This window comes from Vulpes vulpes, chromosome 14 (assembly GCF_048418805.1).
Source record: "Vulpes vulpes isolate BD-2025 chromosome 14, VulVul3, whole genome shotgun sequence".
Lineage (NCBI taxonomy): Eukaryota > Metazoa > Chordata > Mammalia > Carnivora > Canidae > Vulpes > Vulpes vulpes.
Genome location: NC_132793.1, coordinates 33,560,041 through 33,574,109, shown reverse-complemented (window position 1 = coordinate 33,574,109; position 14,069 = coordinate 33,560,041). Strand labels below are relative to the sequence as shown.

At 41.7% G+C, this 14,069-nt stretch overlaps 1 protein-coding gene across 1 annotated transcript in view; it reads left to right on the top strand.

The window, feature by feature from the left end:
* Window positions 1-579: 579 nt before the first annotated feature.
* The window catches only part of TMX4 (thioredoxin related transmembrane protein 4), a 51,372-nt gene continuing 37,882 nt past the window's right edge, over window positions 580-14,069 (top strand). The window contains exons 1-2 of the mRNA XM_072736368.1: window positions 580-945; window positions 13,741-13,856. Coding sequence (XP_072592469.1) covers window positions 779-945; window positions 13,741-13,856 — 283 coding nt within the window. The 5' untranslated portion in view covers window positions 580-778. The remainder of the gene's footprint in view (window positions 946-13,740; window positions 13,857-14,069) is intronic.

Genomic DNA, 14,069 nt, shown 5'->3' with positions numbered 1-14,069 from the left:
AGCCAAGAGAAGTGCGAGATCCATTGAATGCAACTGGCAATATCCTTTTATTCGCAGACTCGTTTTATGTGAGCCCTCAACGTTTTGGAATTAAAATCGTTAAAAAATACAATTGCACAGTGTAGTTTCACTATCATCTCCAGCGGGGCGGTGATACTTCAACACACACACACACACACAAGATTTAAATGTTCCTCTTCCTTTCAGCTGGGGATGGCCCCGAGTCCTGTCGACACCTCGTTATAAGTAGGTTTACTTTGCAGTATTGTCATTTTCGCTACCATTGAACAGGGGGATGGATTTTGTGATTCGCGGCCGTGTTTCTGGTTAGAAATCCCCGCGCGCGCCGACCCCGGGTCCCCGAGCCCGGGCACACGCAGCGCCTGCTGCAGCGGCCGCAGCCCTGGGTCGTCTCTTGGGGGTGGGGGGGGGGGTGGGGGGGCGGGGCGGCGGCGGCGGCGGCGGCGGGGGAAGGGCGTCAGAAAGGAAGGGCGGCCGTCGCCCCGGCAACAGACGCCGGGGCAACGACCAGGCAGCGCGGAGGGGGCGTGGCCTCGGCGGCCCGGGCGGATAAGAGGCGGCGCCAGCTGCCCGCCTCCGCAGCTGGGACCGTCGGCGCGGCCTGGGGAGGCGGAGGCGGAGGCGGGGCGGCCCGGTACCACCTCGACTACCTGCGCAGGCCCGGGCTGGCGTGCGAGCGCGCCCCGGGCCCGCCGCTCCCTCGCCCCTCGGCCCTCGGCCCTCGCCCCTCGCCGTGGAGCCTCCCCCGCGTCCCGGCATGGCGGGCGCGCCCTGGGGGCCGCTGCTGACGGCGCTCCTGGCCGCCCGAGTCGCGGCGGAGGCCGGCCCCGAGCAGGCCGCGCTGCCGGAGGAGCGGAGCTGGGTGCTGCCCATGACCGCCTCCAACTGGACGCTGGTGATGGAGGGCGAGTGGATGCTGAAATTGTGAGTGTGCCCGCCCGCCCTGCACGCCGCACGGGCCTCGGGGCGCCGCCCTCCCGGAGCAGCGCGGGCCGCGGGGAAGCCGGCGCGGCCGGTGGGCTCGACCCGCGGCGCCGGGGCCGGGCTGCTCGCGCTGCGCATGCGCGCCGGGCCCTCCGCGGTGACAGCTGCGGGTGTCTAGCATCGCCCCCCCCCCCCCCCCCCGCCTTGTTAGTCCCCCGCTTTGGTGCGGCGGGGGCAGAGTTCTAGGGCTGCGGCGACGGCTCACCAAGGGGAGGAGGGGGCGGATGGAGAGAACCTGCTGGAAAAAAAATCGCGTGCTTTTGATACGGGCGTGTACGGAGAGGAAGGGCTGTCATTCAGTGGCACTGTGGTATAGTACAAATATGTAGCACGGGGGGGGGGGCAAGGGATTCATTGAAGGACTGATTCCAGCAGGGAAGGGCAGACCCGTTTGTGCCAAGTAGTCCGGTTTTCGTTTTGAAGACCCTGGGATGTCATTGTGAGAAATAAAACAGGAAGATGGAATGTGTTTGAAGTTGTAGAGAAAGATTTCAAATAAATGTTGATGCTCGTTACCGTTTTTAGAGGTAGAGATTTCTGAGTAGGTATCTCACGTGTGCTGTTGTAATAAAAGGACATTCCGAAATTGCCCCTTTTGCACAACAGAAGGCAAATTGTGCACCTTTGAAGGAGATGGGGAAAATATGGAGTTAGGAACAGGCAGGTAGCTTAAAATTAACTTCTAGGAAGAAAGTGATCATTTGGGGAAAAAAGGCTTAAGGTAGACAATAGGCAGGTGTCTGAACAGACTTCAGAGACCGTCATGGTGGGCTTTCAGGGGGAGGGGAAATGAAGCACCTCTGGAGAAATGATTACCGAGACCTTATCTCCTTAGACTGTAGTTTTAGGTAATGTATGTGCTTGGTCACTACTACTTGGTAATTAATCTTACCTTGAGGACACAGACACACAGAATTGCATCTTTCTTTTATTTGTCCAAGACCAAATTTTGATCCTTTTTTTTTTTTTTTTTATAGATTGCAAACAGATGCCTGTGGAGTGAAAAATCTCGCTGTGACATCAGGGCCAAAAGTTAGAAGTCCCTTAGCAGATTACATCGTTCAGAGAATATAATACGATACACATTACCCATTCAAACATGCATTTACCTTTGGGTCACAAAGAAGGGAATATTTTAGACTTCAAGATAATAAAATGCCTTTGGTAATCATAATGAACCAGTGAAATGATTAAAGAAATCTGTAGACATGTAAGACTTATTAAATTGCTTCACTACTTTGGATGAAGAGGGCAAGGTCTTTTTCCATTTAAGAGAGAAACTTTTAAAAGTAAGTGGAGCTTTATTCAAGACTGCCATGTTTGTAATAATCATAAGAATTTTAGGCTGCACTTGGTCAGCTAGTACTACAGAAAGTTCTTTTTTATTTTCAAGATTTTTGTTTATTCATTCATGAGAGACAGACATGGAGGGAGAAGCAGGCTCCCCACAGGGAGCCTGATGTGGGACTTGATCCCGGGACCCAAGATCACACCCTGAGCCGAAGGCAGATGCTCAAATGCTGAGCCATCCAGGCATCCTGAAAGTTCTTTTTTAAAGTAGATGCTTACACAGTGGAGCTTTCTAGATGTCAGTGTTCTGAAATATGACTTTGTGTATGTACACTGATGGTCAAAATAGAAAGGCCTCAACTCCTGTATTCTCCTTTTTGGAATACCTATGTTTTTGTTTTTGTTTTTTTAAGTAAAAGAACTAAGCAAACTAAAGGTGAGCATAAGCCTCATTAAGCTTGTAAACACCAACAGCCAATAATTCCTGTGTTTGGCCATGTTGACTGTTCAAATTATACTCTTCATAAATACACAAGCCCAGACATAGTAACTGATTGCTCTGAACTGGCCATGCATCCACTGTATGGAATATGTCTGGGCTGCGATACAGGATGAGACTTGTAACCCGGAAGTAAGCTGCCCTTGAGACCATTTTAGTAGAAGTTCCCTTTTCATCAAGTACACTTCAGAATAGTTCAGTGTGAAGGGAGGCTGTAAAGGGAAGAAGATTTAAACCATTTCATCCAGCTTTTGTCTATATACCAGAACCTAAGTCCTAAAGAAATATTGTGGTTCTTATCTGTTTGTGATACTCCCTCTCCTCCCTTTGACAAAATCTAGCACCTAAAAGATACAAAATTCATTATATTCTCAACCACTATAGGCCTGTAATTTCCAAGAATTCACTTAAATAGCCAATAATTTATCAGATTTTTTTCCTGATGTATATAACAGAGAAAAGCCAAATATGTTAATACTAGCTACCATGTCAATGCCTTTTTCAAGTGAACTGATCATAATAAATGCAGATTGTTAGGAGTCCACAGATGATGCATTTAACTTTTCTACAGAAGCAAGTTAGGCTTTCTGATAGTATTAAAATTTTGACATTACTTTGAATGACCGTTCTTTATTTGTTCATTTCCTTATATGCAACTTCTGGGAATTTTTGTATCCCACTTCACACAAAGCTCCTGTGATGCAATTATATATTGTATATTGGTGTTGATAATTTAACTTTTTTTTTTTTTTTTTTAAGGACCTAGCAGTGTTTTCTGCTCCTGGTGTAAAACTCAATTTGTTATATTTTCTTTGTCTTTAAAAGAGTTCTTTTTTTTGGAAACTTGCATTTGAATTTTCAGGTTTTTAATAAAGATTTATTTATTTATTTTAGAGATAGATAAAGAGAGAGCATGCATGTGTGTAGGGGGGAGGGGTAGAGAGAGAGACTAGTCCAAGTGTGGAGTCCAATTCTGAGCTCCATCTTGGGACACTGAGATCATGACCTGTGCCAAAACCAAGAGTTGGTCCTTCAACCAACTGAGCCACCCAGGCGCCCCTGAATTTTCACTTTAAAAAAAGCACTTCCCTGTTAAGGAGAAATATGAGTTAAAATGTATTTTTAGTAATTCACTTTCTGAAATTTTTTTAAAATCTGAAAATTTATCCCATTGCTTTTACATTTTCTTCAGGGCTTATCGTATATTCAGTTTCTCTCTTCTTGTTTGCTTTTATATGTTGTTTTATAACTTTATTACTATTTCTGCCATATCTCTATCATTGGCTTGCTGTGCTTTTCTTAACTTCTGATGAAAAGTTTGCTCTTTCTCAGGGATCGGAAAGATTATATAATCTTTAAAATATCTTCTGATATTTCCTTTTCTCTATTTCCATTGTTTTGTACTATCCATTCAGTTACTTTGTAACTTTTTGCTATTTTAAACTTTTTTGGTTCCTTTGAAAATAGTACTTTTGTTCCTTTGACAAAGGACAGTACACATTCCATATACTTTTCTGGTGGTTTTTCCTCCCAGAGAAATAAGTAGCTTTCCACTCAGCTTAATTTTGACCTGCCACTTTAAAATTGATATCCAGAGACAAAGTATGTCTCTGGGTTAATTTACTTCTGTAATGCATATAGATCTTTATAAAACACTACCTTTTCTAACTTTGTTCTTGGGATAATCATGTTTCAAAATTGAAATTAGTCATAGTGATGGAGGGAATCATTTATTTCCCTAGGAAATTTAGTGATTTTTTCCCCCAAATCCTTCTTATTCCTGAAGAGAATGTCTTCAGCGTCATTGCCTTAGCTTGTTGCTGACAAATAGTTATAGTTTTTTGCAGTTTAATAGATTATCTTGATGTACTGATTGAATGTTTAAGACATAGTCATTAAATACTTGTTATATTTCAGGTTTAGAGTTAGAGATCTGAGAAGATGAAATGAATGAGCTACATTCTTTGCTTTTAAGGGACTGTCTACTGTGCTCTGAAAGAAATATATAGCAGATATAACATTCATTTAATGTAGCAAATGTTTACTGAATATAAACATTCTGTCAAGCATTCCACAGTGATTCTCATCAAGGCACTATTGGTATCTTGAGTTGGACAGCCCTTTGATACGTGGAGATTGCTTGTCCGTTGCTGAACATTTAGCACTGCTGCCCCTACCCATTGCATTCTAGTATTCATGTGACACCAAAACAATTCAGCAATCTCCATCCCCTATGCATATTTCCAAATGCCTCCGATTGGAAACCACTGCACTGGGTACTGTTATGGGTATTTAAAAACATGCAAATTAATAGCTCATAAGCGAACCTAGAAGTATTTGATTTTAGATTTTGTTTGTCACGAAGGGTTATCCACATCCCCTCCACTATCCTCATCATTTCAGTCACAGTAAACCGTTAAGTTGCTTACATCGCATGTCCTGAATGTGCTCTTATTTGATCAGCCCAGCGATCTGGTACAGAATCCTCATTCACATTCTCCTTTACTAGAGGAGATGAAAACTCGAAAAGGTTAAAGCTTTAGTCAAGGCCAGATCCTTAGCAAGTGGTTGGCAGGGCCAGAGCTAGAATGCAGGCCCAAACTTTGCAGTTCCTGATGTAAGCCCAGGAGAATGGTTGGGAAGTGGGTGGGTGGGAGGGTTTGCTGGAGGAAGACACAGAGGCTGACTGATTCATGCTTAGGCTGTCAGCTTGTCAGCACCATGAGCCACTTGAAAGGAAGCCTTTTCCCTGTGGGATTCAGAGGCCCACCCATGGTTTTATCATCTGTAGAAATCCAGATGAAAAGCATTATTGCTAAATGCTCATTCCTGATACTTTTCACACTTAAACAGGTGCTCTGCCTTCTGTGCACACCATCCACTCAGGAATATTCTCACTTTGCCTTGTTTGTATCTAGCATGGCCCTTACCACAGCTTGTAATTATTAATTTATATGCTTCAACACTAGGTTTTTGTCTAATTCCTTCTCTAGACAATTAGCTTTTCAGTAGAAGACAAAAGTTTTCTTCTTCCTGTTTATCTCCAGAGCCTTGACAACTGTCAAGTTCTAGGTGTTCAATAAATACTTTGACTAAGTGAATGAATGAATAATAGACTGATTGTTCCTTTGCTCAAGACTTTCCTCAAGGACATCACTGAAGGAAACATCTATCTATATATATTATCCTAGGTACTAAGAAGAGTCACTATCATCTCCCACTTGTTTATTAATATAATAAATACTTATTGTGGCCTAGGACCTGACAGGCTCTGTTCTAGCTAGTTATAAGTGATGTACCAATTACTGGCTTCATGGAGTCTTCATTTTCTTTCTTTTTTTTTTTTTAAGATTTTATTTATTCATTTGATAGAGTACAAGCAGGGAGAGTGGCAGGTAGAGGCAGAGGGAGAAGCAGGCTCCCTGCAGAGGACATGGAGCTCCATCCTAGGGTCCTGGGATCATGACTTAGCCAAAGGCAGGTGCTTAACTGACTGAGCCACCCAGGTGCTCCTGGAGTGTTCATTCTAAAGCAGGTAGTGAATTCCATTTTCTCTAGCAGGTATGCTTTCTTTTTTCTTTTTCTTTCTTTCTTTTCTTTTTTTTTTTTTTTGCAGGTATGGTTTCATAGAGTTATCAATTTTTATTTTTCCTCTACATTTTATGATAAAATGGCCTAGAAATGATCTTCTAAAGAAATAGAATTAAATAAAAGCCTTCCAACTTTTGGATCATTAAGAGTTTTTCTGTATTTTCCAGAGAGAAGAATAATACTTGATGTAGGTGGGTCATTATCTGTTGACATTTTGATTTAGTTTCATGTTTTAAGCCCTAGAAAGATGAACCTAGCGTACCTCTTTCATCTTCATTGTCACATATTCTTCTGAGCATTTTGGTCAAAGTAAGCTCTAAGTGAAAATCTGCTGTATCAGTCGTTGTCCGTCTCCTTTCTGCAAGGATAAGAAAAGAGAATGTGTGGGAGTGTGCACTCTCTCCCCGAGAGAATATGTGAAATTTGAGCCAAGACAGAAGAAGATAAATTGCCCATTATTGGGGAATAAAAATGTACTTTTAGTAAAATTTTATTTCTAGGAAGTGTTTTTAAGTAACTCCTTTCTCTGAAACATTTTGTACATTTAATGAAATCTCACACCAAGTTCAGTTGGCTCATGCAATCAAAGTAACAAGGGCTTTCAACCACCTTGCATATAGCAGAAACGTAAGTGTGATAAATGCATAAATATGGACATGGATGACAAGAAAACATGCTTTTGAAATGTGTTTCCCAGGAGTGGCCAAAAAACACTGGATTGATATCCAAGTTGGTATAATTTAACAGTATTTTAGCTATCTGGAATGTATTTTGCATGTCTTTATGCAGCTTACTGACTTTCTATACTGCTGCCACCTGGGAAAAGTTTAAACAGGAAAGATACTTTTGTATAGTTTACATGATTATAAAGGTTCTAATTCCTCTTAGAGGCTCTTACAAGAAAGAAGGATTAATTTAAAGAACAAAGTTATGACAGATCAACTCTAATAGTTCTTAGAAGGCTGACATTATGAACTAGTCTTAAATAATATAAATGAAGGACATAGTTCGGTCCTTTCTGCTGATTTTTTTCATGTATATGTGCATATAAATTGCATATATATATATATATATATATATATATATACTCACATACATACACAGAGAGAGAGATAGAGTGCATGAGTACATGAAAGTCTTGAGTTTCCTTGTTTGTATTCATTGGGCCTCTAAAGGTATTTTCCTTTAGTAGGTTCTAAATTACTATCTAAATCATAGTCCTTTAGTTGTGAAAGAATACTAATAATTTAAAAAGCTGAAACAGCAGTGGACCACTTCCCACACCAGAGACTCAGAGCTGACTTATTCCTACCATCAAAAGAACACACTAAGTTAGTGAATGATGTTGGTGTACTCCAACACAAACAGCTCTGATTAAATCTCAGAATAATAGCACTCATAGTCCCAGTCTCCAGTGGGTAGCAGCTACATTTAAAAAAAAAAAAAAAGGAATATCTAATATTACCTCGATAGCATTTTTGTGTCTGGGGATCACTGTCACCAAAATCCCAATTTACGTAATAGCCTGTCTAGAGATTAGGGACTGGGATTTTTAAAAATAAAAGATGAAATTAGCAAGATTTAATAATTACTTATGTAGGGGATCCCTGGGTGGCTCAGCGATTTAACGCCTGCCTTCGGCCCAGGGTGTGATCCTGGAGTCCCAGGATCCAGTCCCAGGGGGGGCTCCCTGTGAGGAGCCTGCTTCTCCCTCTGCCTGTATCTCTGCCTCTCTGTGTCTCTCATGAATAAATAAATAAAATCTTTAAAAAATAATAATAATTACTGATGTAGTAATAAATATGTCCATGCATTAAATGCAAAGGCAACAGGCCTAGGAAAACAAAGCATAAAAGACCTAGAACTCATTAAATTGTACTGCAAAATTCTTCCTTATTTTTGGTAATTTTTTCCTTCTGTCTGGTTCTCTCTCTCTCTCTCTCTCTCTCTCTCTCTCTCTCGGGCTCTATTTTCCTTGGAGACTTTATCACATAAATACCTCCATCTGGGTTCTTGCTCTGTGTTGTCTTAGATGACCTTAAGCAAGGTCCTTTAAACCTGCCTTGTCTGACAGTGAGGTTGTAGGGTTCAGACGAGCTAATGCATTATAAAAATGTCTTGGAAACCAAGCAGTATTTTACAAATGTAATTGATATTAATGATTGTTCTTAGTGTGTGCCTGCTTTTATAAGTCATCTAAAGTTATAAGGAGCAATCTTATCATCTATAAGTTATTGGGGGCAATAACCTTCTAAAGTAGCTGCTGTTACTATTCCATTTTGCAATTGAGGAAGCTGGGGCATGGAGTGATTACTAACCTGCCCACAGTCACACGGTTAATTTGTAAGTTGATCTTATTGAATCCTCTGGCAGAACTTTCACCTAATACACTGATGCCTGTTGAAGTACTAAATAATAAAATGCTCTCTTTTTTTTTCCTAAAGCTTACCAACTGCTTGTCCCAGTATCATCTGCCATACAGATATTTTTAAAATAGGTAGAAAATGTCTTTTCTCAAAGACTATAATTTTCTTTAAAATTTGTTCATTTATTTATTGAGCACTTACTGTACTAGGTATATGCTTTGCCCTGTTAATGAAGAGATACATGTTTTTTTTTTTTCTTTTTTTTTCCCCCCAAAACAACCCAAATGCTTTAATGTTTAATGGCCTGCCTCCAGGACCCACAGCCTTCTTCCAAACCTTAGCCAGGCCAAAGGCCAAGGTTGCCAGCCTTTGGCTCAATTTAGCACTCTGCAAGGAGGTAACTCATAGCAGGCATGACTGATGGGGCTCTGGCTTGGGGAGGACCGAGGCCACCAGTCTGGATCTTCGGAGACCTCCTAGGATTGGGCTGTCATTCAGCCTGTCTTATCTCATCCCTGAGTCCCTGCAGCCTCTTGGCTTTCAGCAAACTTATGACTTTCTTGGGAAAATGCACTGGGTGGAGGAGGCAGCTCAGGGAAGTCATGGATGTCGATTCAGGAGCGGCCTGGGGCCTCCCAGAGGTAAGAGCAGCAGACCCAGAATGAGGATGCCAGCCCTATGCTGTATCCTGGCACCCCCTGTAGCGATGGAGAGAAGGGGCAGGCTTCTCCAAGGAGCTCCAGGCTGGGGGTCAGGGCCCAATCCCAGATGCTGGGGGACAGTCCCAGGCTTTCCTGGGAAAGGACTCTAGGAAGTATAAGTCATCCACACTGTACACTGTACCACCCTAAATAACCTATGACACACAAAGACTTTCTAGAAGGTTCCGCTTGCCTTAGCTTCCTATCCCAGGCCCTGGCTGAGATCTAGGCCCCTGTCCTGGGGAAAGAGCAGAGAGCAAACCTGAATGGGTGTGTGCCAGGCATCACCCCCACAACAACCCTGTGAGGTAGGCTGCATTGTCCTATCTTACAAATGGAGAACTGAGGGCTCACAGGAGGAAGTGACTTGCCTGGTCATACAGCAAGGAACAACGGAGCCAGGATTCAGCCCAAGTCTGTTGAGCTCCAAAGCCCACATGCTTTCTCTCAGGAAGAAACAGGAAGTTGTCCTAATAATAAAGGCCCTCAAGTTAAAAGTTTGGGGGCTCTCAGCCCCATGGGGTCTGAGGGTGGCAGCGAGAGGAGAAGCTCCCAGGGCATGTCCGCTTCTGGCCCTGGGCAGCTGGGCCTATAGCAGGTAGGGATACAGAGGGTGACCCCACGTGGCAGCTGTCCAGACAGCAACCAGCGCTACAGGGGATGGCCCTGGTCACCCAGCGCCTGTGGCTGGGGCATGGGCCGATCCGGCCCTGTGGCCTTGTGGCCCCAAGTGGGCAGTGCCAGGCCATTGAGCCAGGCAGTTTCTCGCAGGCTGCGGAAGCAGGCCCTTAGTATGGGGCCCTGGGGGCAGTTGCTGGGGGCAGTTGCTGGCGGCAGGGGCAGGTGAGGCACCGCAGACCCCTTCCTCAGGGGCTGCCTCTGTTTTCTCCAGGCCAGGGGTTGGTGGCTTCCTCCCTGGCTTCCTGGCCTTGGGGACGGGTGACTTCCAGGCCAGGGCTAGGCTCTCCAACTCATCTCTGGCCATGGTGGGTTCCGAGGAGGGCTCAGATCCAGCCTCAGTGTCAAAGTCACCTGGCACAAGATATATGTTTTTAAAATCAACCATGTTCAAAGATGTCAGCAGATTGTTCTTGGCCTATGTTCTTTATTCCATATATCTGGGATTTCAGGGATTAGAGTGTGAGCTGTAATGAGAAGATTAATGACTTTTTAGAATATTCTTGGAATTGACTCTCCTAGCCCCTTCTAGAGATGTATGAATGAATCCTTAGAGAGGATGAACAATTGTGCTGAAGTCTGACTGCTTCTGGCATCTGGCTGGTGAAATGCATGCCTTGCTTTGGGCAGCCCTCTCTCTCCTGGGCTGTACCCAATCTAAATATTTGTGTTGAAGTAAATGCAACCTCCCCATTATGTTGACTTTTTAACCCCGCGTACGCTTTCATAATGTGAAAGATCAAAATATTGTCCCTTTTCTGTGTGTTATTGTTGTTTTTCAGAAAAGTTGGTTTGTATGCATCATTGCGTTGAGTGTTGCATGGTACCTATACACATGCTCCTGCTCAGGTCGAGATAAAAGGGTTCATAAATGATGACCTGACAGCATCTTTGAGCCTAAATCTTGTTATAGAATTTGATCATTTAACATTTTTCCTCTTTATTTCCTAAGGCATTTTTTCCTGTGTGTGTTTGTTTTATTCTTTTGGCAGACATTCTTTCCTACTTCCCTCCCCCCATGCCTTTCTTCTCTTAATATAGAAATAATAGATGCCACATTTTGTAAAAATAACTCAGGAATGGAAAGAAATGAAAAATAAATTGGAGGGAATCAACATTTTCACAAAGCTGAGCCTGCCCATCCAGAACTTGCTGTATCTTTCCATTTAATCAAATCTTTAAGAAAGATGTATTTGATCATTATGTTGTAGCTGAAACTAATGTAATATATCAGTAATACCTCAATAAAACAATAAACAAAAGCTATCTATTGAGAAAATTTCAAACATAAACAAATATAGGAGCAGTGTGATGAACCCACATCAATCCATCATCCAGATTCTGTAGTTGTATCAGCATATTTCCAATCTTGATTCATCTTTGTCTCTTGCCCTCTACCCCTTGGTGGCATGATTTACATACTATAAAATTCACCCATTGTACATAAATAATTCAGTGATATCAAGTCTTAAAAAATATATTTGCATTTTTTCCCTCAGCATTTTGAATTGAGTTGGGGATTTTTTTTAAGTATAATTTAAACAGATTTAAGCAGATTTTAAAAATATGTCTAGTTGATGGTATCCCAAAATATTATTCAAAGTGTCTGGTGATTTTTTTTCCTGGAATATCCTGTTCTATTTTATGAGATTAATTAATTTTATTTACTGCTTTTTTTCTTCTGGGTATTATTAAGCAAAACAGAATGTCTCTCCATTTGTACTAATGTATTTTTGTGATGATGTCCTGTAAATGTTAATTTTCCTTTTGTGTTCTATTTTAAAATGGATTTCTAGTGCATGCTATTGTTTGTTCACAATACTTTATATTAAGCATAGCTCTACCAACACTTTTAAAAGTTTCCATAAAGCATATTCGATCTCAATTCCTTCTAATTTCAAATGATCTCTGTAATAGATTCCTTGGACTACTGCAAATTGTCACTAACTTAGTAGCTTAAAACAGTGGAAATTTATTCTCTCACAACTCTGGAGATCAAAATTGCAAAGTCAAAATGTTGGCAAGGTTGGCTCCCTCTAGAGGCTCTGGGAGAGAGCCTGCTCCATGCTTCTCCTAGCTTCTTGTGGCTGCCAGCAGGCCTTGGCATTCCTTGGCCTGTAGCTATATACCAACCATCTCTGACTGCATCTTCACATGGCCTTCCTCCTGTGTCTCTGTGTCACACTTTCTTCTTTCTTTTATGAGAACTTACCCTAAATCCAGGATATCTCACCCCAAGGTCCTTAATTCGATTATGTGTGTAATGATCTTTATTCCAAATAAGATCATATGCATGGGTATAGGGGCTTAAGACTGCAAGAGATGTTGTTCACTATACTTTCTAAACAGCAGTTTTCTCTGGATTCCTATTTTAACATCTGCATGTGAAATCCTGGAGCACATTAGAGTTTTATGGCCCATTTATGATGTTTTCTAGCATCAAGGGAGGCAAAGTGAGGCCATTAGCAAAACAGGAGGACAGCACAGCCTTCCAGTTTGCTTTTATTTTATCCTTCCCTGATCCATTATCCACAGAGCTGCCAGATGACTTTTCCAAAAATGTAAATCTGATCATGATTCTTACTTTTTTTAGGGTATCAGTCATGGAGCTTTGAATAAGTCCTGACTCCTTATACAATATTTTTAAAGCTGTGGATGATGTTTTCATCCTGTCCTGTCAATACTTTGTCTTCATACTTATTGTTCTCTCTGCTTGGGTTAGAACATTCCTTGACCCCTCTCTGGCTATTATTCTTTAGATCTTAGTGCAGATGCTCCTTTCTCTTTGGGCCCTTCTGAGATCACTGAGTTTCTGAATGTCCCATAGCATCTGTTCCATATTTTCAGTCATGGCATTTACCACTTGGATTGTCCTTACTCCCATGTTTACCTCTTTTCATCTGTGGATGATAGAATCCACAAGGAGTGGGAAGGCACCATGTCTGTCTTACTCATAGGTGTAGCCTCAGTTTTCAGCATGGTGCTTAAGATCATGTTTATTGAATGAAAGAATAAAACAGCAGAGTTCTAGTTGAAGGCCCAAGTACTTTTTCTAACTCCCCTATTTAAGAAAGTGTGGAGTAGGCTTGGCTTATAGCTTCTACTTTCTCCACATGGTTAAGAACTGCCACATGGAAATGATTCATATTTTGGGGGACCCACTAGCAATACATCTTCTGGTATCTACCCCTCAGATCTCACTTTGATGAATCTGAAACTGGCATGGCTAGTTTAAGACCCCCTTATGAAGACTGTCACCCTTAGTGGGATACTCAAGCAGTTTCATCCTCATAAATCAAAAGCTATCTGGAAAGTAGTAAAATTTGGGTCCATTGTAAGAATAACACTGAAATAAAGTATTTTATATATTACAGTAATTTGTGAAAATCTTCTTAAATTTTGGCTATTTTTCCCCAGAGAATTGATATTCATACATTAAATTCTAGGGGGAAATATGGTTCTGTTTTTCTATATCAAGGAACTTCGGAAAAGCTTACTTCTTCCCTTTAGTTAAGAATCTATTTTTTTAAATTTAAATGCACTATTTCCCTACTTTGTTTTATAGGTTTTTTTCAGATGTTTATATTGATTGGCTATTTTTCTTTTACAGTTATGCTCCTTGGTGTCCATCCTGCCAGCAGACCGATTCAGAATGGGAGACGTTTGCAAAGAATGGTGAAGTACTTCAGATCAGTGTGGGAAAAGTAGATGTCATTCAAGAACCAGGTACTGTACAAGTTGAACATTAAATGCAAAAGTTTGTTACTTTTTATTTTGTATGTTTTGAAGCTTATAGAAAAGTTGAAAGACTAGGATTTTGAGTTTATTGACCATGAACTAACCACCCACAATCAACAGATAACATTTTGGCATATCTGGGTCTATCTATGTATGTTTGTATTTACATATGTGTGTATATATATATTTATAATTATATTG